This window comes from Haemorhous mexicanus, chromosome 3 (assembly GCF_027477595.1).
Source record: "Haemorhous mexicanus isolate bHaeMex1 chromosome 3, bHaeMex1.pri, whole genome shotgun sequence".
NCBI lineage: Eukaryota > Metazoa > Chordata > Aves > Passeriformes > Fringillidae > Haemorhous > Haemorhous mexicanus.
The window spans coordinates 35,661,559-35,684,495 of record NC_082343.1 but is presented as its reverse complement, the minus strand read 5'-3'; the positions used below and the strand labels follow the sequence as shown (position 1 = coordinate 35,684,495).

At 39.8% G+C, this 22,937-nt stretch overlaps 1 protein-coding gene across 1 annotated transcript in view; it reads left to right on the top strand.

Annotated features, from left to right (window-relative positions):
- Positions 1 to 22,421, top strand: part of LOC132325783 (opsin-5-like) — a 28,086-nt gene extending 5,665 nt beyond the window's left edge. Inside the window, exons 2-6 of the mRNA XM_059843347.1 lie at positions 2,964 to 3,169; positions 16,145 to 16,244; positions 17,592 to 17,696; positions 20,626 to 20,849; positions 21,514 to 22,421. Of these exons, the coding sequence (XP_059699330.1) occupies positions 2,964 to 3,169; positions 16,145 to 16,244; positions 17,592 to 17,696; positions 20,626 to 20,849; positions 21,514 to 21,954 (1,076 nt within the window). The 3' untranslated portion in view covers positions 21,955 to 22,421. The remainder of the gene's footprint in view (positions 1 to 2,963; positions 3,170 to 16,144; positions 16,245 to 17,591; positions 17,697 to 20,625; positions 20,850 to 21,513) is intronic.
- The last annotated feature ends 516 nt before the right edge of the window (positions 22,422 to 22,937 follow it).

Genomic DNA, 22,937 nt, shown 5'->3' with positions numbered 1-22,937 from the left:
CTGTTGCTCTTCTTGCCTTGAATTTTCAACCTTCTTCCCTGTTATGCTGTCAGAGCTTGGGAGAGGAAGGGAGAAGGGTTGTTTGGTTTGAGCCATTCTTTTGCTTGGGGTGATTTTCTGTTTTGGGGTGGTCTCTTTCAGGTTTTTTAAGTCAGTCAGTAAAAATACAGGCAGCAACCCAGATTAGCACATGTATCTGATGGCACAGAGATCCAATGTCCCATACTCACTGCTCTTGCTGACAGCACTTTTATGTGACCACTGATTTTGTTATTGCATTGTTAACTAAGAATTTATTTTCTTCTCTTTCTTTTTATTTTTCTTTATTTTTTTAATGCAAATTAATATGGTCTACTACCCAGACAGACCATTTTAGGGACTGGATATGCCAGTGCAGGTTCTCCACTGCTTTGCCTAAAAGGACTGTGCCTACCTGCAGAAATCATACTCACTCTGTAATCTTATCTCCCTCAATGCATCCCCCATCTCCAACCTCGGTTTGTGAATGTAGTTCCCAAAAATTGTCACAAGTCCTCTGTCTCACCTCTCATTGCTCTAAAATGTGCAGTGTTGTTTGATGTGATGTTTTGCTCAAGTTCTTCCTTAAGACACTTTAGCTGAAAACTTCCTTACCCTCCAGGCTAGGGGGAATTTGCTGTGTATATTCCCAGGAAGGGCAGGTGTCTGACACTGTGAGGGTAGCCCTCCTGTCCATTGCAATGCACTGGTAAAGTTTTGCTATTTACAAAGGAGCTGCAATTTTACTTTATCTGCCATTTTAGCACTATGTCTTCATATGGACAGGGAAAAATATTTCATACCTACTGCCTTGATAACTGTCTAACCTTGCAGAGGGTAGAACCAACATACACAGACAACACAACTCCCATATTTGCATTTCAGGCTATTCTCATTCATTCCCAAAGCCTTCCTCCTCCAGTGCCCTGCTCTGCCTATTTATAATACCTAGATTCAAATAAAATTCACAAAATCCTTGAGTTAAGGTGCTTGCAGTTGTTCAAAACAAGACTTGATTAAGAAACATTGTCACCTAGTGGCCAGAACAAGATATATTTATTATTGCTGATCTTGTAACAAGGTATACATAGAATGGATGTGTGTATCTCAGTGTATCATCTCACCAGTGATTATTTCTGGTAATACCATGGGCTGACATTTCAGCTTTTTCCAGTTCAAATACTCTTTACATGTGCACTCACTAAAAAAGGTAGAGCGGGAGAAGCTTGGCAATGCAGCAAAGAGAAACTATTAAAAGTAAATTGCTCTGCAGAAGAAGCAGTTCATAGAGCCATAGAGAGGCTGTCCCATCAACCACCTCCCTCCCACTCCAAAGTGCCCAGAGCACCTCACCGGGAGGGACCTGTATCTGCCCAGTCTCTTTCTTTACAGAACAAGTGCCTTGCTCTTTTTGGCATTTCAGCTCCTGAGACTCCCTCATGGTCTGGAGATGGGGAGGCAATTTCCTTCCCTCTTTTCCTAGCCCCAGCAGCCTGGCAGTGAAGTGCTGGATTCTTGACATTGAAGTGGCGCTTCCTGAAGGAAGGCAGCTGCCCTCTTGCTACAACATTAAACCTATCAACCATCTTTCATAGCACAGATTCCTTTGAATATCCAGAGGTGCTGTGCAGAGCCATCATGTCAGATATCTCTTTATTGTGTTTGTTCATCTCTTGCTGGGTCAATATACAGCAGCCTTATTCTGGGATATCTGCTGTTTGTGCCTGGGCAGAGGGCTGTGGGTCAGCTCTTTTCTCCCTCTCCTGGGAATATTATAACCTGGCATAAGCCACCAGGTGTTGCATTCCTCATCCTGTCATAGGCAGCAGACGCTCAAAAGAGGTCATGTCTTGCTCTGCCTTGCCAAGATGAAGCGAGGCCACCAATGTCAGAAGTGGCAGAGCTGGTTTGTGAGATAGAAGCAGGAGCCAGTGGGGAGCCAGGTACTGCCTGGCCTGCTGCTCAGCCCTCCACCACCTTAACTGGCTAAGCCACATTTTCAACACTGAACCTGACACTTACCTATATACTTTCTGTTAAAAGTCATTCATCTATATACATCTATGTAATTTCAAAAAGTGAGATGCAAGCCACCAGGGCCTTGCACTGATGGGCAGAGCAATAGTTGTGGACATTTGGAAACTCTAGGTTTCTCCAGCAGAGTAAGTGTCTGACTTTAACCAGCTTTACAGTTATCTCCCTTGTATTTTGCTCACATACTTAGACACATACAAGTCTGGCGTCTCTGTTCCTGGAGAGTAAGAGAGAATGCAACTTTCTGTAAAATTAAATAAAAGAGACTTTGAAGTTCTATTCCAAATATTCTATTCATATAGATTATCATGTGTATTACTGAAAAATATTCCCATCTGGGACAGACTTTACTGCAAGGAGATCCTAAATTGTTCTAAGAGAAGAAACCTAGTTGTATTAGCTGCACTTTTCTAAGGAGAACTGATAAAGCAGCCCTCTGGCTACATGTGTGAACTTTCTGTATCCATTATCGTACATGAGGAACTTAAACAGCTGCAGATTTTGGCAGATTGTTTGTAGTCTCTGCTCCACTCTACCAGTCTTTCTTCCTTCCTATTTTCCCAGGTGTAACACTTAAGAGTTTCATCTATCCACTTAAGGAAAAAAAACTTCAGGGAAAAAATCCACTTTAGACCCTTAAATGGTGCATCCTCAGTAGGTGTAGCAGCAGCTCTTTGTCTTTGTTCTGTTTTATTGCTGCACTTATTTACGTGCTCCTACTTCTGAAATGCACCCAGCTGCTCAAAAAGGTTTCATGCATAGTTTTCTAGTGGATAATCTGGTTTAATATACTTGCAGTGAAACAAAAAGGAATTTTAGAAGATATGTCATACATTTACACACTCAGCAGCTTCTTTCTTTATTTGCTTTTTAAAGATCATCAAGTTCCATGGATTTAATTTTTTTTCCAGGTTGGATGTCTTGGTTTGGAAACAGCATTGTGATTTTTGTCCTGTATAAACAAAGACATCTTCTGCAGCCCACCGACTACCTCACATTTAACTTGGCAGTGTCAGATGCCAGTATCTCCGTGTTTGGTTATTCACGGGGCATCATTGAAATCTTCAATGTCTTCAGAGATGATGGATTCATTATCACTTCGATATGGACTTGCCAGGTAAGACTGGATTACACTTAATTTATCTGAAAAAATTAATCTGACAAAAGAGGTGTAGCTATTTCTGTGGGTGTGCTGTATATAAATAACCAGACAGCACCTAAAGCAGGAAAGAAGGTAGTCACTAACCTTTCAAAAGGAGTGTGTTCTCTTTTATTGCACCTTTAAATCTATGCATTTGATTGGTGCTGCACCAATTTTCAGTGAGTTTTTTCCCTGTGTATTCACAACAGTTCTTACTAGATTGGTGTTTTTTACTTCATGTCAGAGCTCACACTCATGTTGGAAAATCAAGGCATAGGCTGTGCTTGTCTTCAGGGCACCTGAACCCAGCCTGGTTGTTGCTTTAAGACAAATGTTAAAGTGCCAATGTTGACTCATGCTTGACAAGGCATGTAGAGCCAAGCCTCCACACAGCATTTGGGCATAACCGTACCATTTTAGCATGCAAGGTTTTGCACTAACTCAGTTGTAACTCTTCAATCACATTTCTAAACTCTTGGTTGATTCATTGCCTGTGGTAGAATGAGGGATTTAACTTTATGGCACAGTCATGATCTCGGAGGCAGCTGTTTGTTGGAGTACAAGGAAAAAGTTATTACTGTTCATTCTGAAACACACCTGTGTGCGCAGAATTTAAATGCACCCCATGGATAGATAGGCACAAAGCTGGCTCCCTGGTGCTTTCAGCAGCATCTGTGAGAAAGATTATACTCTGTTTCATCAGGGAATCAAAAATCTGAAAATGACAGGATAGCCTACGGCAAGGTGTAAGAAAGATCATGATGAAGGAAAAGGGAGAGAAAAATAATCCTCTTTTCTTGGAGGCTTGATTTTTGGGGTTTTTTTAAGGAGGAAGTTGAGCTATTGTGCCACATAGATGAAAGAACATTTACAGGTCATGTCCCCTCCATTTCAATAAAAAGGTTCTGTTTATGCAGAGAGGAAGACTTCCTGTAGGAGACTGATTAACCTAGGAGCTGTAGCTTGATCTAAAAAAAATTATTATTTTATTGTTTAAAATGTATCTCTATAGTCATTTGGCAGAAAACAATTTATAAAAATGAAGCTAATTATTTCCTCAGCAAAATAACACTCTTTATCTATTGAGATGACCTACAGTTGCAGTCTAAGGTCTGTTGAGCAGAAACTGAATTTCTTCATTAATGGAAAACTTTGAAGTCATCAGATAAACAAATACATACCTGAAAACTGTAAGATTCACACCCATATTCAGAATTAAACAGATGCATATTTTCCCCCCTCTTTCAAGGAAGGTTGGAGCTATGACTGAGAAAGGAAAGGCAAAATCTGCATCTCCAGGTTTAGTTCTAGCTTTGTTGCAGATTTCCTGTGTAAGACAGGGTAAACCATTCAGTGTGAAATCCTGACCCTAGGTCACTGGCATAAATTAATGCTTACAACTCACAAGGATGAGAGAAGTAACATTGAATGACTTTTCTGCATTCCTACTCCAAGCTCTTTCAGAACCCTGTCTGTACTGTAGCTCCTTTTTTTGGGCTGTAGAAAACAGCACACAGAGGAATTGGCAAGGCATGGCACACTGTCTCTGCATCTTGATTTGCATGGGAACTTCTGTCAGCAGCCCTACAGATTTCTTTCATAAAGCTTTTGCCTGGGAATCCCTCTTTGGCCGACTTGGAGCTACTAACTCTTGTTATGATGATCTTTTTTTTTTTTTTTTAAAGGTTTAAAAATACTGAGATAGAGGGGTGTTTGAACTTTGTGAGGTGGAGGTATGGTTAATCTTGCTGTACTTGAACTGCCTTTTCAAGGGGAGAAATGGTCCATAACATTTTTAGAGTACTCAGATATTTTGTTGGTCAGTCTATGTTAAGTAATTTGGTTTGTATCTTCTTGTTTTAATCAGTATTCATTTGTAAATTTTGGATATCAAGCAAGCTTTTAAGGTATTGGGATCCAAGGACTTTGAGCAGGACACTAATAATGCATTGGCTTTTCTTAACACACTGATTTGCAAGACATTAAAGTTTCTACTTTGGTAGTTCTCTGTAGGCTCTAGAGAGTAACATGAACCATTCCAAATATGAATTTATACTGTTATTAGTACTAATTAAAATGAATGGTAATCTGGAAAAGTCAATTTGTACTTTGAGTTAAGTTTGGATTTGTTGTGGCTTGTCGAATGGTCAAGCTGGTTATGGATTATTGAGAGAACATCATGTAGGATTACTGTTTCAATCAAGATTTTGGGCTGTCTTGGGGAACCTCAAAAACATGTGTGAACCCTGACATCCATCTTCTTGGTTAATAACCTTGACAAAACAGAAGCCAGTGATGAAAAAATAGAGGAAATAAGAGAAAAAATAAGGAAATAGAGTGGCTGGATTCTAGTAAGAATATTGTGCAGAAATAGCAGGAAGCTTCTGTGCTTCCTAAAAAAAAAAATATGTGAAATCATCCACGTGTGTGTAGGCAGCCAGCACAAAGGTAATTCAGAAAATGTTTAATGTTGAACAGTAATAGTGTTTTGATTGCTGTAGTCTGAATTTGTAGTTTTATTAGAAGGGGTCTCACAGGTAGAACATGAGGAATGAGGACCCTTGTGCCATGTAAGTAAAGCCCGTGCTTTCTGTCAGGACCAGCTGAAGTCAGTGTCTCTGGCTCTCCTCATGCACTCAGGCTCCTCTGCAAGTAGCTGGGGTGGCACTTTGCATACATGAGCATGGCTCTTTCCTTGGTATGGCCTGTGTGTTTTCCCTTACTTGGTTTGTTTTGCTGAGTCCAGAGGACAGCCTTATTTGGTTTTCTGTCATTGTCTGGTTCACTACACATTTGCTCCTATTGATCAGTTTCTGCTGTCAGGAACGCTTAGGAAAATTTTATTTTCCCAAGCTAGCCTGTCATTTCTGTTTATGAAGAAATTTCATGAGCTCACCTCACTTAATCCACCTAACTATTTTGTTTTCCTCTGACTCAGGTCTCCTGTGCCCTCAGGTAATATTTTTCAACATTAAGGTTCAGCATCCTTGGCTGCTGCAGTTGAAGGGAGTGGGGGAAAGACAGCCAAAGAGTACTTCTCTCAAAACAGCCTGGTCTTTGAAAACTCTCTGTAACAAAAGATGTATCTCCAGCTACCAGCACAATCTCACTGTATACCTGCTGAAAGGGACAGAGAGGAATTCTGTTCTCCTCCTCTGTATGGAAGAAACAACACTTTTCTTTCTCATGCCAAACATTATTTTTTGAGTCTGACAGGGCTCTTCTCTCAGGAATGAGGTTACATGGTACAACTGTATCCAAATGCTGCATCTGCTCAATGCTCTGTACAAATACAGTTTTCCCGTGGTGGGTTTTGGAATCTGCTTTCACTTTTATACTTCTGCTCTACCACTGTCTCATTCCTGAACTGGACAGAGGAAGGACAGTCAGTCTCTGGCACATCCACTCTTTAGCCTCTCCCAACATGGTCGGTAAGTCAACTGGTTCATATGGTGAATTTTAGGTCAGGGAATGTAACCCAGTGACCAAGAGCCATCTGTTCCCCTATTGACCATATTCCTAGTGAAAAGCTATCTCAGAATGTATTTTTGTCCTTCACATATTTTTTTATTTGTATGTTCTGCTGAACCAGAAGTTGCAGTGAAACCTGTAAATAACATTGCGTGCAAATGTTCATGTAGGAAGTAGAGAAATACTCATTCTCAACAGGCAAACATGGCTTCTTCTGAACTTTATCTATCAAGTGATCTAAAGTTTTTCTTGTATTTTTTGATCATATGGGAAATACAAGAAAAGATACAGATTTCAGGAGGCCTCTAAATGCAGGGAAAGAATTATAACCTATCTGAACTCTGTAGGTACATTGCAGTCATATCTGAAAACAAGGGACTATGGAGTGCCTTCGAATTTAAAATCCTTCATAATCCTGGTACTTCAGTTTAACTACTTTCAGTAGTTCACTTTTCTAATTTTTTAAAATGATTTTTGACAATGCAGTTTGGTTATTTAAACATTAATTTTTCAAACACTTAAAGGTTTTACTATGATGCTCAAGAAAAATTACTGTTCTTACCATGTGCTCACCCTGTTGGAATAGGCTTATTTTAAAACACATTTCTTATTTCTGACTGCTTCTTACATGTAAGATGTGTCTGGTCTGTGCACCCCAGAATACAGGGTGGATATCTCCAGGTCATGGACATACCCCCTGTCCCTGACATGCTGACTGACGCTGTTACCACAGATACACTCACCTCACTGTCAGCCTAGGTATTCCCAGTCCATCTGGCCATCCAGATGGTGCCAGAGCATCCCCAGCAGATCTGTCTCTGCACAGAAACATCCTCTGGAGCATTTTTTTAAAAAGTTCCACTTTGAGATATTAGTGAGCACCAGGGTAGCTTGTGTGACAGGATCCAGCTCACACTGACTCTGTCCCTGCAGCCTGCCCTCATCATCACAAGGGCCAGCCTTCAAGGACCTGCCTTTAGCCTCACAAAGCTGCTTCATGTTGTGCAGAATAATAAAGACACTGAGGGGAGCAGAAGAGAGAGAAATGACTGTTTCATCCTCTGGCTGGGTTTACTACAAAGCAGGGAGGAAATCTGGTTTTGAATCCTGCAGTGCTTCCATGCTTCACACAGCACTTCTTTACTCCTGTCTGGCATAGCCTGGACAGGAGCACATGGCAATGTGGTGGTCAGCAGTAAGCCTCTTTTAGTCTCTAGCCCCAGTGTTTGTTTGCTTTAGCAATTGCTGGGCACCCCCTTATAATGAATAGTCCTAGGTCTGTGTTCCAAAGTGAATCCAGCCCTCCTACACAGTCCATGGGGGTAAAGGGGGAATGCTTTTTATAGTGCCGCTGCTTAATTTTTGAAAGGTCTTGTACAGTAAAGGGAGGGAAATGGCTGTGAATACCAAGGAATCACAATCTTTTGCGTTGAGAAGTAAAATGTGAAAAATCAAGCGGAGGGTGAAACATGTCCATCCCCTTGTTCTGTTGGCTTCCTTAGGAGCCTCATTTGCTTACCAGCTTTGCCACCTCCAATCTAGGAGCAGAGCTCAGACCCACAAGCCTCCTCTCACCAAGGTGAGTGACCAAAGCCTGCAAAGCTGAGCACATTGGCCCTTGCCCCTTTTTGGAGATTCAACTACCAGCCACTCCCTCTTGGTAGCACCTAAAATACTGCAGTATTTTGGGTGTTATTAAATATCTACGGCTCTCTCATGACATTCTAATAAATAATTTCCACCTTTTGTAAAAATTAGAACTGAATATCTGAAACACCAAAAAGAAAATTGCAACAGTAGGAAATGCTGTGAAAAGTATGATGAAAACACATGGCTCTTTTCAGAAGTTTTGAGGGCAGGGCTTTTAATCTTGAATAAGTTCTTTTGTGTTTTATTGGTAGCATTTCCTTTCTCAGAACACGCATTTATCTCTTTTCCTATACATAGATTGTAAAATATTGCTAAATCTTGTCTGAGGAGGAAACAGAGGATTAATACTTTCCTCTTTTAACAAAATCTTCTGTAAATTGTCTGATAAATCAAAAACTCTAAAGGCATTTATGTTCTTATAAACAGAGTAAATTTGGAGCACAGTGATTTCTGTCCATTTAATATAACTCATCAAACCAACCAATTGTTTATGTAGCTAGACCATTGACCCTCTTGACTTGGTTAGTGATTTTTATGTGTTTTATAGATACCAAGAAAGTATTACTCTGTGTGGAATGGTATTCCCTCACATTCTGGGGAGATGAGAGATCAGTGGTTGCTGCACAGTCCATGTGAAGTCCAGTAATAAAAGCAATGTCAGATGGGAAGGGCCAAAATTCAACCTCACAAATTTTCTTTTTACTGCCTACCCAGTACATCTGCTGGGGAGATTACTGAGGACAGACAGCCACTACTGCCAAATGTCTGTATGGCAGGCTTGTTCCAGCTTAACCCCCCATTCACGTTGTTCCATCATCCATTAATTTTTTTTCCTTCACTTTTTCTGAAACAAATTTGTATCTCAATTATGAACACGGGAATATATCCTCATTCTCGTTTCCTTGCCTACCTGAGATTTGGATACTGAAATATAAAGTTGCAGAGGTAATAGTCTTCCCTATTTCTTTATTTCTGATCTGCCTTCATATAATCTAAAGAGTACATTGCAGTCAAAGAGGTAAAGGCAACTCGTGTAGACATCTGTGAGCTGAATTTTAATGAGAAAAATACTTCATCTGCAGGGAAGGGGGGAAAGACTGCCTTTGCACAAACAGAATCATTAGCAACCTAGAAGATCATTTCAGTGTAACTAATGTGACTTCAGGGGAGTTCCGCCAGTTTTCATTAGTCATGAATTCTCCTTCATTTTCCTCTAAATGAGTATTTCTGCAGTCAATTGCAACAAATTAGGTAAGTTATGTATTTGGTAGTGAAGATTTATGAATGCCCAAACTATCTGTTTCCTTCTTTAACAAGTCTGACATAGTCCCTGCTGTGGCACCCAAGCACTGTCAAACCACACAGTGCTGACTGGATTGGGCATTCATTGCCTGAGAGTGATCCTACAGAACCAGGAATTTACAAAGCCTAAGCTTTGATTTCTGTACTTGCTTTTCCTCCCAGAGGGCTTTGAAATACCCTTTTCTTAAATCTCTGTGTGGAAAATAGTAGCCTTCCACATCTTTCTGTGCTGATGTCTAAGATATTAAATGTTTTCTTTCAAAAAATACTGTCCATTGCTCCTTCATCATTCATGATTTTCTCACCATAGGGCTGAACAAATAATATTCTTCTGACTCTTCTCTGTGTGCCACATCCTCTCACTAGATTTTAAGCAAGACTTCATCTGAAATTAAAATATCACTCTGAAAAAATTTGTAAATACTTTTATAGTTCTATCTTACATGTACTCATCTTCTCTATCACAAAAATTTATTCCATTAAGTCAGTACATTGATATTACTTAGGAAGTAAATCAGGTCCTGACCTAGATCTTGTGCTGAGTGAATCAATGACAAGATGACTGCTGCTTACAATGGGCTGTATATGACATGACATCCAGAACTTCCACACCACTGTCCCTGCAGAAAGGGATGATGTTGCATCTGGTGGGTTTCCAGACCGCTCTTTAAGGCCAAGAATAAACTATCTTTTATACTTCCTTCCACGCATTCCCTGGTCTACTAGGACTCCTTGAAAATGCTTGTGACTCTCCTGTTATTTTGGATATTAACCTAAGAGGATTTTGAATATTAACCTAAGAGGAGATCTGCTAGTAGTCATGCAGCTTTTTCAGGTTTTCAGGAAAATAACATGTTCCTGTCTTGGTCACTTAAGGCCAAGCTGGTACCATCACTAACCTGCCCTGCCTTTTGCCTAGGACCTTCCTGAGCAGAAGAACAAGTTCAATTCTGGGCATTCAGCCAGCAGTCAGAGATGTCCTTGTATAAACCTGAGGGTGGCTATGTAAGCAGATTCCTTCTTGCTGGGAAGCAGCACAGAGGATTGTACTTTGGAGAATGTGTAGGGTCACTTGTAATTTCTGGGCTGTCCTGGCAAAGTCCATGAACATTGGTACCTCTGATTCCCTTGAGGTGTGTAAACTGCAAGAAGCATTTAACATGATATTCTGAAATGGAAAAGAAAATACTTAAAAAAAAAAAAAAAAAAAGATATTTTAATCTGATGTGCATGGATTTCAGTTATCTACAGGCCACAAAGCCAAGCCTTGCCTTCTATGGTAATGTAAAGATGAGACAGGTGACTCTTCTTTTATCTGTGTACTTGCTTGTTTGTATTAATGGTGATGCTGACAATAAACAAGTAGACTCTGAATTAACATCACTACAGCAGAGAAGAGTTTTGGCTCAGGCCCACTGAAAAGAATTTTACTGCGTAGCACAGATGTTCCCAAAGGGCAATGCTAGATTTTCCTATCTAGTGCTTCTTAATTTCCCTCTACACTAATTCACAGAAAGACAATGGCAATTCAGCATTTAACCTGAAGATGGGAATCTTTCCATTGTGTCTGGTTCATCTGGTGGTATGAATGATATGCTCCCCATTTATTCTTCACGGGGGGACATGAGCGGCATAAATCTGCCATGATTCCACAGCATCTACCCAGAGCCAGAAAGCAGGTGTGTTTCCAAGCATTTGGAGGTGGAGTATCTGAAGTAAGATTATTACCTGATGAGGCTGTGTAAGGAAATTCTGCAATCAATTTCTATCTGTTCATTAAATGACATGCCCTCAAGGGCATCCCTGCCAGTGGTGGGGTTGTTGCATTTGTAAGTGTGCTCCTTGATAAGGGCAGGAGTAGAAATTGTGGCCTGAGAAGCTGCAACTACAGTAGCAAAGTCAGCCCAAAGTGAGTATACCTTGAACCTTAATTGATTAACCTGGTAGATGAAACTGGGTTCCCCAGGTTTACTAAAGCCAAAAATTGGCCTGCATATAGTAATAGTGGCACTGAACATACATTGACTATATAGTATAATTAGCATAATTACATATCTGGACATATAATAGTATAGTCTAAATATTGCATTCATATTTTTCTATCTTTAGTATATATGCCAGCCACAGAAAGATTTAATCACTTTGTGAGTGCAAAATACTGAATGTCTGATGCTCTCACTTAATGGTTTAAACTCTCTAATCCTGTAGCATATCAATTCTCATTGTTTACTTATACGTGGAGGGGCATTTGCATCAGAGCCCTCCAATGACTTGGGCTGATGCTATCACCTCTAAGCATTGCTATCCTTGAACCCTACTGAGACATTTTAAAAGGCAGAATACAAACATACCAGAACAATGTCTCGTGTGCAAAAGATGTGGGAACTGTAGCAAATGGTAAGTCTCTTTCACCTCCTGTATTGTAGAAAATCTCAAAGAAACTGAGTGCTTTAGGAACACTACGCATTGTGGGTTTTAAGTAGTCTTTCGTGAAGACTAATTTTGATTATTGAACTCAGTAGTCCTTCTAGAACCTCTGTGACTAAAGAGTTATTGTAGTGCAATTGACACACCATAGTATATTTGAGAGATGGGAGAATTACTTTTTCATCAGACTCAAGTGGAATATTTTTGCATTTATTTCAAAATTTAAGAAATTGTTAAATTTAAAATTAAGTTTATAATTTTAAAATATCTGTTCCAAGGTATCTACAATTGCTTTTCCAAATGTGTTTCTTAAAGATTGATTTAAGTGCTTTCTCATTTCTTGATGTTGAATGAGGTTTATTGCCATTATCTAATTACATTATGATCTTAGAATAATCTGATTTGTATTTAAAAAATTAGTAATTCTGAGAGAGCTTATTGTATCAACTTTAAGTATATGCTATGGGCAAATAATCCCTGTTTGAAGTTTATGCTTTTCTTGACATATTCATTATCTCATTTTCAATAGAAGAAAAATACAGGATGCGGTGGTTCTGAAGGGAAACAAGTGAACTTTGGGATATTGCAAGAGATTTATCAGTTGGCCAGAGGAGGGAGTGAGGCAGCCTTTGTGGCTGGTGAGATCAAGGTTTTGGCCCTAAGTGAAAAGTAATAGCTATTTTGGCAATCTGCTTTTGTGCAACTAAACCTTGATTAATCCAATATTATGAACAATAGGTTATATTTTACTCTGCTTTAAATGAAGACAACCCTTATGAATCAGTAGGGATTCATAAGTATTAAAGGTAGTAAAAGTGAGGCACACTCAAGCTCACAGCTAAAAATTTCATAGTGCTCTCGGGATTCCTAACTCTCTCTGTGTTGAAGCAAATGAATTTGCATGTAGTAGGAGCTCTATGTATTGTGGGTTGTAAATAGTGCTCCAAGAGCATTAGTGAGATTTAAAGTCAGGCACAAGTACAAAGCAGAAAAAATCCCACAATTTTTTATTCAGTTGTGTCTAAGCTTCCAGGCAGCATAAAGACAATGAGCACGTTCCATGCATATCTACATAGCCAAGGGAGTAATGCTGGTAGAGTGCTGAGAGAAAGTTTTTAAATTGCTAATCTACTTCTGCTTCTTAATGGGTAAAAAGGAAAGCTGGTGTATTAAAATTAACATGCAATCAACTTTGTGTTTATGTCAGAATTCATTACTGTCTGTTAACGCGGCTGCTATTTGACCATAATTAATAATAGGAAGGAAAAAATTGCATTAAACAGAAATGGAAGTATTATGACTATGGAAGGAAGGAGCTGGCTGGGGGGTAGAATAAAAGGAAAACCAGAACTGTGTAAGGGGAAGAGCATCAATCTTCCTAAGTAATTAAATGCTATTTACTATTCTAGTATTTCCTTGGCCGTCATTCCATATATCTTTAAAGATGCAGAAAACTGAAATTATCACATATTTTTGTAACATGCAGATATTAATCTCTATCTATAGAAATTTGGACTATATTAAAGCAGGTTTTCTGTTGTTATCTACTTGGGTGACTAGCAGTTGCCTTGCTACCTACAGTCAGTGCTGTCTGTTCAAGAGCAGAAAATGTAGCAGATTCTTCCAAATCCAGTAGGTGTAAGCTTGAAGTAAATTGCCTATATGTAGAGGAAGATTCTGAGGACCTATGTCTAACTGACAATGATATAAAAGTGTTGCAGCATTGACAAACTTGCTGGGAAATGGTTTATGCATAGTAGGGCTCAGAAGCCACTTGCTGCCAATAAAAGTTTGGGACAAGTGTGGTCTGAGCATTATGCTCCCAAAGCAGCCTGTTGGATGGTCTCTCAATGTTCCAGATGCTGTGGCTCCTGTATGGGCTGTTCTGCAGTTTATGAGCCACCATTTACCTCCTTTATTCATTTCATCCAAGCTCTTGTCATCCCCAGACCTCCCTCTGTTTCATAATGTTTCCCACTGTCACTGTTCCCAAGCCACCGAGCCTGTGGCCAGCATGGGGGCAGTGACAGCTGCTCTGGGAGGCTGCTGCCACTTAGCCACTTACAAGCCAAGGACCTGGTAACATCTCTGGCGGTAGCCTCCACACCTGCAGAAAGTCTGATGAAATGCTGGTATGAAATAGTATGCAAGCAAAATGTGGTACTGACAATGGCTCAATCCTATGAACTGTGTTGATTTAGATAAAGCCACAATTTTTTTTAGCAAGGCACCACTCCAAAGAAAACATTTAGGCTTTGCTTTCTTACAGTGACAGCTTCATCCTAAAGGCCAAGTGTGTATTTTCAGACCTACCTTCCTCCCTTGTAGGTGTGCTCAAAGGCTGTTTGAACTGATCACTTGATATAAATGTCTCTGTGGGGTCTGATATCAGGGAAGGAGGGTAGGAGAAAAATGGTCACATCTGCCAGTGATAAACAGATCTATTTCAGAAAAACTTCCCTGCTTTTAACATGGGCCTATGATATACAATGAGAAGCCTGTTCTGCTGTTTTAGTATTCAATCTCATAGCTCTTTAGGCTTAATTTCAAAGTGTTTATTTGCATCCTAGTTGAAATACTGCTTCCTGTCTAATCTAATAACTAGTGCAATTCCTTAAGATTATGGTCATTATGTTTTCTGCATCTATGAAGCATTGTTAGAGCAAACGGAGAGGTGGCAGCTGTTTGCACCAGTAAGGATAATGAAATGCAGAGCACATTTACATATCCAGGTATTTCACCAACATCCACAGCACACAGCAGGCCAAATTCAGCCAAGTGCATCTTCTAGAAAGTAGCTAAGACATCCAAGAAAGTCTGTTTTAAACATGATTGCATTCATACACCAAGCATGAGCTGACCGTAATCAGAGCACAGGTGAGTGTAGATTATTGTAGTAGCAAGCCTTGCATGTGTTTAAAATGTGGTGGGTTTGTAAAAGATAGCTATAAAAAGTATTTCGAGTCAATATGAGGACACTGGTAGTAAGAAAAAGCACCAGTGAAAGAAGTGATGAAGCTGTCCTTTTTCTAACCCTTCACCAAATTTAACTTATACAATCTTCCAGGCTCTTATATTTAAGCCTGGATTAAAGCCCCAGATTCTGTGCTGGGATAAACTGAATTCCATAGGAGTTGTGCCCATTCATACAAAGACAGAGTTTGTTCTTGTAGAATAATGATGTGTCTTTCCACCAAAAATTTCAGTATTTTAATGCCAAGTTACTTCCAGAGACACTTAATATTCTTGCTTCACTAGGTGTAAAACTGGCACCTTCAAGAGCTCTTCTGCTCTGGACAGTTTAATATATTGTTGCAAGATTCCAAAAAACTAAGGGACTGGCTGTCAGCATTTTGCCTGGATCATTTCCCAGCCATAGAGTGCTCCCTAGCAGATGGCTGCATCCATGTCCACCACAGCCGACAGAACTTCCTGATTATACCGGGTTATAAAGCTCACAGAGCTGTGGCCATCCTGGGATGTGGCTGAGGCACTGATGCCAGCAGGAGCCACAGAGCTGCACGGCTCTGCCTGTGTCACAGCCAGGGAGGGAGGATCAGGGCTTCAGAAATAGCAGGCCCCCAGCAACACAAGACATTGAGACTCAGTCTACTGGATCTATTTAGGTTTTGGGGTCTATTAAAAAAAAGAAAAAAATATTTTCTCACTCAGCCCAGCCCTTCACCTCCTAGTTCTTCCATATTTGGCCTAAATTTCTTAGGATTAGTTCGCACGTTTGTTCTGTATAAGCAGGGCAGCTGCATCCAGGGCATTTTTGCATGTTCAGGACTTTTCTTCTTTCCAGTTCAAAGTTTTTCTCCTTCATTTAACAAGTCATTTAAGGGAAGCATAGATGTAAGGGTGTGCTTGCTTGCTTATTGTATGTACATGACAGAGCACTTATATAATTTTTGAACATTTACTTGCTCACTGATCCTATAGAAGATAACTGCACCTGACATTTTGCATTTCCCGGCTAGTTGGGTTTCTGGAAAAACTTTTGAGTTCATTAACATGAAAATGACAGGAGAAATTCCTGTGGTTCTTTTTCCCCTCAACTCTCTGCAGTAACAGAACATGCTGTACTGCTTTGTTTTTCAGGTTGATGGCTTCCTGACACTTCTCTTTGGCCTGGCTAGCATTAATACCCTTACAGTGATCAGTGTGACACGCTATATCAAGGGCTGCCATCCTGAGAGAGGTAAGGAATAAAGGCAAGTCCAGTTCTACCTTCACTGAACCTGGTGCACATCCATACTTCTCTCAGTCGCTATTATCAGTCAGGAAGGCTATACTAAATATAAATTAAACACATTGAAAACCAGGATATAATACAGTAATTTACATTACAAACATGTTCTCATAGAATCCTTCAGGGTTAATTCCAGTAAGAGCTAAATTATTACAAGTGCACTTGGGTCACCATGGCTAAATTCATCCTTGTGCCAAAGATACCACAGGTATTGCTGACTCTCTGTATTCCTCAAAATGTGACTCAAATTATAAGTTATACAAGCTCCTAAGTTATACATCCTGGTCTGGATCTCACTGAAAAATATTCGCTCTTCTATGAGATGATAGATTCTGGCCAGGGATTAGATCAATTTTCATGCCTTTGTTGCAAGCGTCCTGCACCATCTTTCGGACAGGAACCTATCAATGTCTGCAGGGAAAGCATGTGTAAGTACATGGGCTGCATCAGATGAGTTTTTCTCTTTACTAGCACAAGGAGTATTTGCTGTGATAAGTACTTCTGCAGGGAGGTAATTTTTTCCACAGAAAGTTCTTCTGCAGTTGTGTGCAATGATAGACTTGTTGAAGTTAACTTTCAGCATGAACGGCTGCTGGAGCTGATAGAGTTTTGCTGTGATGTAATCCTACATCTTCTATTCATTGCCTGTTAACAAGTCATATTTAAAACCCACAGTTCTCTTTTGTGAAGCTCTACCACATATCCATCTGATGGTGTGCATAATTTATGTTTGAATCTCAAGTAAATTTGAGCAAGTACCCACTATAATGTTACAGAAATGTTGAGGAACATAAATTGGTGGATGCATAAATATTTCCCAGATAAATGAAAAAATAACCGCAGTGTATGGCAACAGCAGGACAGATTGAATCTTTTGTATCAAGTGGCTAATACAGGATTGGCTATTTTCTCCTTTTTAACAGGGAAAAACCTTGATGCAAGTAAGAAAATCCCCTGAATTTAAATTTCTCTTGTCAATTTCTATGTAAAATACAACTGTATCCTGCATTTTACAAAATCACAAAGCATAAGTCTAACACAGAATTCACTAATTCCAGAGCTCTCAACAAACTCATTGCCTCCTGCTTAAAAAACATTCATTTCACTCTTCTGTGGGAACACAAGACTGACAGATGCTTTCAAAATCAAGCTTTTCTTATGAATATACATTTTTCTACCATAAATTTTTTTAATAGCTGTGTTACTTATTAGCTGGTGGTATAGGAGTGCATTTGGGTTTCAGAGATATGTTTGCCTTTCCAAGTACTGTTTTCTGACCCAAGCATGCCATTGCAGGTCACTGCATCAGCAACAGCAGCATGTCGGTGGCTCTGGTTCTCATTTGGGTGGCCGCTTTCTTCTGGTCTGCAGCTCCATTGCTTGGCTGGGGCAGTTATACAGGTAACAGGTATCTCTCAGTTGTACTTACCTGGCACCTCTCCACTTAACAAAGATAAACTTACCTTTCTTTCTTGCTGTTTGTGATAAACCAGACCAACTATCAGTGGAACTGAGGAAATCATTCATTGTGCGTGACATAGGCGCAGAGCATTGCCTGCTTTGGTATCAGCTATAAAGAAATTTTTTTTGAAGATATCACTGGAAAGACTTGGACCAAGTGCATATTGCTTATGGAAAAAGAGAGGCCAGAAATACTTGGCATGGTTAAGCAGTGAGATAAAGAAAACTATCAAAAGACATCCTTCAAAATCTGTCAAGTTTAGGAAACTAGCAAAGAACACAAGTTCCAGCAAGTTGAACTTGAAACTATAATAAGGCAAGCCAGAAAGATCTGGCAAAACAATTTGTTGAAAATATGAAAACTTACATAGCAAAGGAACTCAAAGGCGTTGGAAAGTTTGTCAGTCCAAGAAAGAATGAGGGTGCAAGATAAGGCCATATCAAAAAAGGAAGGTAAAGAAAAAAAGGAAAAACTTTGTGAACACTGCAGAAATTCAGTGGCTAAGGCCTGTGACATGTGACAGACCAGAAAGTTTCTTCAAGGGGGAAAGATGGAGAAATTGCCTCAATTTAAGCCTGTAAGAATTCGACAAACCAAATACCTAGGAACAAATGGTAATGATACAGAAGTCCCAACAACTGAAATCACGTGACTGACATTGTCCAGCAGTTTCCCATCTGGATTCTGTAAGCTTCTGCATTCTTTGAGAAGTCACAAAATCTGTGGAGACTTACTGAAGCAGCTATGTGCATATATTCTCTTATTTACTAAGTATGTAAGCTTTGATATCTCTGGACCCTTGAAGTAAAGGTGTGAGAAAAGCAGCCATTCCTATGGTTGGTTAAATGTTCTATCCTTCACAAACCAAAATACTCCCAAGATATTTGGCTCAACGACCTTTGGTTTGAGAGAAATTCAAACTGTTTATTAGACTGTGTGAATTTTATGTCAGATTTTTGCACTCTGGACTCTCATAAGCTTGGTTGTTTTTGACTGGTAATTTTCTGTGTAACTTCTGGTGAACTGTGTCCTTTTTACATTAATCCACCAGCTCTTCATTTATAGGGGGACTTTTGATGTCTGGTTTTGGCCTTAAACTGGAGCCAGGGACTTTTTGGGTGACACTACTTTGTCAGGACATTCAAGTGCCTCCATGGACCCTGTTTGAATTCAATTCCTTGGCAGTGGTTTTCAAGACTGCTTCTAGGAGTGCTTTCCCCTACTGAGACTCACAGCAGTTTTGGGTTCCTGGGCTGCCTCTAAACACACCTTCAGTGAGGGTACCCACAGAGATGTGGGAGCACAGCGGCAGCAAGTCCAGCAGCAGGCACCAGCAGAGCACAGCACATTACAGCTGGCTGTCTCAGGCCTTTCACTGCTACACAGTATCTTCAGGGGCCCCCAGGACCCCACCAATTTTTGGGAAAGCCACTTGTTTTTGTCCCTGTGGAGAGGGAAAACATAGCTCTGAATTCTGACTTGCAGAAAATCTGCCGGATTTTCTTTTCCTGTCATCTGAAGGCTGATTTCATTTTTCAGGCAAAAGTTTTCAAAAGCAGAAACCCAGAATTAAGCCAGATTTTATGGTTATATTTTTGAATCTTGAGGTCTACTGACGAAAAAGGCAAAGGAGAGAAAAATCTATTTCTGTTACAGAACACATTCAGACCGCAGCATCTAGAGCTTTTGGTGATAAAAATACTGAGCTCTTTTTGGTGAGAATCACAAAAGAGATTTTAAGCTTTTTCTCATTTAATTCCTCCTGTTTAAATCTCCTATCACCTGCTAGGAATGAAGGGAATTTTTTTTCTTCAAAACTACTACTGGATGTTAGAGAGAGATCTGCTGCTAAATCATGTAGTCTTCACCTGTATTGTATCTCTGGGACCTGTTAATACTTGATTTTCCTAATTTTGATTCATGCTTTATTTATTTGTAATTCAATTTGTTGCCATAGATGTCAGAAAAAAAAAAAACAACCAGAAAACCACAGCTTTTTCCACTTAAAAAGAAAAATATGCAATTCACAATCTATAGAAAACCTCTAAGGTTATAGAATTCAAGTTTTCTATGAGGATTTCTTTGCAAACACATCAGGAGACCTAAAGAAGTCAACTGTAATGCATAAAAGTGTTCAAGCCAGAGACTACACATTATTCTCACTGCCTTTTTCTTAAGCCCCTGGTCAGCTATTGTCTTACTAGTGGTAGACCCTGCAATCTGCCTGACTTCATTTTAAAAGTCTGCATCTCTGTGTCGCAGGACTGTGTGTTTCCCATTTATCAAAAGGTCTCATATCTTTCTAAGTATTTATATGTTTTGTCTTCTCATAATCTTTATCATTAGCTGTATTAATTTAGTCTCATGGATCTCACTGAAGTAGAAGTTCCATTACCTCAAAAAGCCTCAATTTTTTTTATTTCCTGCTTAGTTATGTAAGTAGTGACTTTTTACATTTGGCATATTGTCTATGGAGTTTCTTGTTATGCTGTTACAGAGCTCATCTTAGGAAGTTACTATGTAGAGTATTATGACAAATAAGAGTACTGATCACTCAAGGATATAAAACCTTTTCTTTAATAAAGCATCACAGTTTTCTATCCTGAAACAACAGTTTGTGCATTATGGATTTACACTGGCAGTACAAACTCGAGAGAATAATAATACACATTAAAATTTGTTACAGTCTAAATGGTCTTGAAAAATTTTTATGTTTATGTAGGAAGTAATGTCATGTCTAATTAAATCAGAAAGATCCATTCTGTAGTGCTTAACAGAAGAAAAATACAGCATTTTAACTAATAAATCAGTTGCTCAAAAGCAGATCAACATTCTAAAAATGCTAACCAACTTATTCTTGCTTTCCAGATCGCATGTATGGCACATGTGAGATAGACTGGGCAAAAGCTAACTTCTCTACAATCTACAAGTCCTACATCGTCTCCATTTTTATCTGCTGTTTTTTCCTACCTGTCACAGTCATGGTCTTCTCATATGTGTCCATCATCAACACTGTCAAACTAAGCCATGCGTTGACAGGACTGGGTGATCCCACAGACAGACAGAGGAGAATAGAGCGGGACGTCACCAGGGTGAGTTTGAATTTCATATCAGGTAGGATTCAATGAAATCTGTCTTTCCAAAAATTGATCTCAACTAGAACAGAAGAGAACAAAACCAATCAATTGCATTTCCTTTCTTTATAACTCTAGTGACAGTCTGAAGTCAGTGAAGAATATGAGGTTTGTTTAAAATTTCTCCTGCATTTGGTTAATATTGGTGCTACATCACATTTGAAAAGTAATCTAAATATAATTGGAGCTGGTTATACAGCACAAACCCCAAAAATATGGTTTGGCATATGCTCTTTTCTTTCAGAAGTTACGCTACTTCTGAGCATACTCAGAATTTAGAGTCCGGTTTAGAGTTCAGATTTCAGTTTACTCACTGTTTAGTTAAGTCTACCTGAAACCCTCTGTATTCATAAACATATGGGAATGCAGCTATTTTCATTCTGTTAGATGAGGCATTTCTCAACCACACCACCGTGACAAAATTCAATATGTAGCTCCTAGGTCTTCCTGGCTACATCAAAGCAAACCATTTGCTTGTCTATATTCGCCTATAAGCCATAACTCCAGGGCAATCCAGACCTTTCCCTTCCAGCCAAGTGTTCCAGTTATTATTCTCAGTGTTTTGCTCCCCTGATGTAGTCTTCCAAAATAGATTTAACATTATTCTTCTTCTGTCTTTTAGGTTTCTATTGTCATTTGCACAGCCTTCATTATTGCATGGTCACCATATGCTGTCATCTCTATATGGTCTGCCTATGGTCACTCTGTGCCCAACCTCACCAGCATCCTTGCCAGTTTGTTTGCTAAGTCTGCCAGCTTCTACAATCCCATTATCTACTTTGGAATGAGCTCCAAATTTCGAAGGGACATTTTCATCTTGTTCCATTGTGCCAAGGAAGTCAAGGATCCTGTGAAACTCAAACGTTTCAAAAACCTCAAACCAAAGCAGCCACAACCTTCTCAGAAAGAAGAGAAGTATGCACCAGAAATGCACCCTGTGCCGAGCCCCGATTCCGGGGTGGGAAGCCCAACCAACACCCCACCTCCAGCAAACAGGGAAGTGTATTTTGGTATTTTTGATACACCATCCAATAACCCCAATATTGAATGTGATAGATTGTAAGTTTTGTAGCTGCTTAATACACACACACACGCACACACACACACACACACACACACACACACTTTGTGTTCAGGAGGACCCTCTACAGAGCAGCCCTTGAGTAATTTACTAATTCCCATTCCATCTGTTTCTTGCTATACCACTGATGACTATACAACTCAAGCAAATCAGATGGTAAAGGGATATTTTCCTTCTATGTAGGTACAAAATGCTCCAAAGAACATTAAAATGTGGGCAGCACACCCAGTGCCAGAAACACTTGATTTTCACATGCATGCAGGAAAAGAAAGACTGACTTCAGGAGAGCCGGCATTGGCTAGCAAAATTAACTAATAGTTTCTTATCCAAATTTTATCAATTCTTGACTATATTTCCAAGTATTTCTTTTGCTCTTTAACAGTCACAGACATTAATGATTGTTTTAACCCTGTGATACTTCACAGCCATGGCTGTAGGAGAAGACTGGCCCTGGTGAGATTGCTGTGGAGCTGCTGCAGCTCCAAAGGTTGCAAGATGGCAGAAAAAGCCTAGTTCCCCCTGCAGGGTTCCAGCTCACCACAGGGCTCCCAGGCCCCACAGGCACTTCATGAATGTGTCTGATCACAGGATCAGAGAATACTTTGTGTTGGAAGGAACCTTATACATCACCTCATTCCAACCCCATCACCATGGGCAGGGACACCTTCCACTAGACCAGGTCGCTCAGAGCCCCTTCCAGCCTGGCCTTGAATGCTTCCATGGATGGAGCACCCACAGTTCCCTGGGCAATCTGTTGCAGTGTGAAGAACTTGAGTGAAGAATTTCTTTCTAATAACTAATCCAATCCTACTGTCTTCCAGTTTAAAGTCTTTCCCCCTTGACCTATCACTTGTAAAAAGTCCCTCTCTGTCTTTCTTGTAGGCTTCCCTTTTGTTCTGGAAGGCTGCTGAGGGATTTTCCCAAAGCCTTCTCCAGAGTAATGAGCCCCAGCTCCCTGCCTGTCT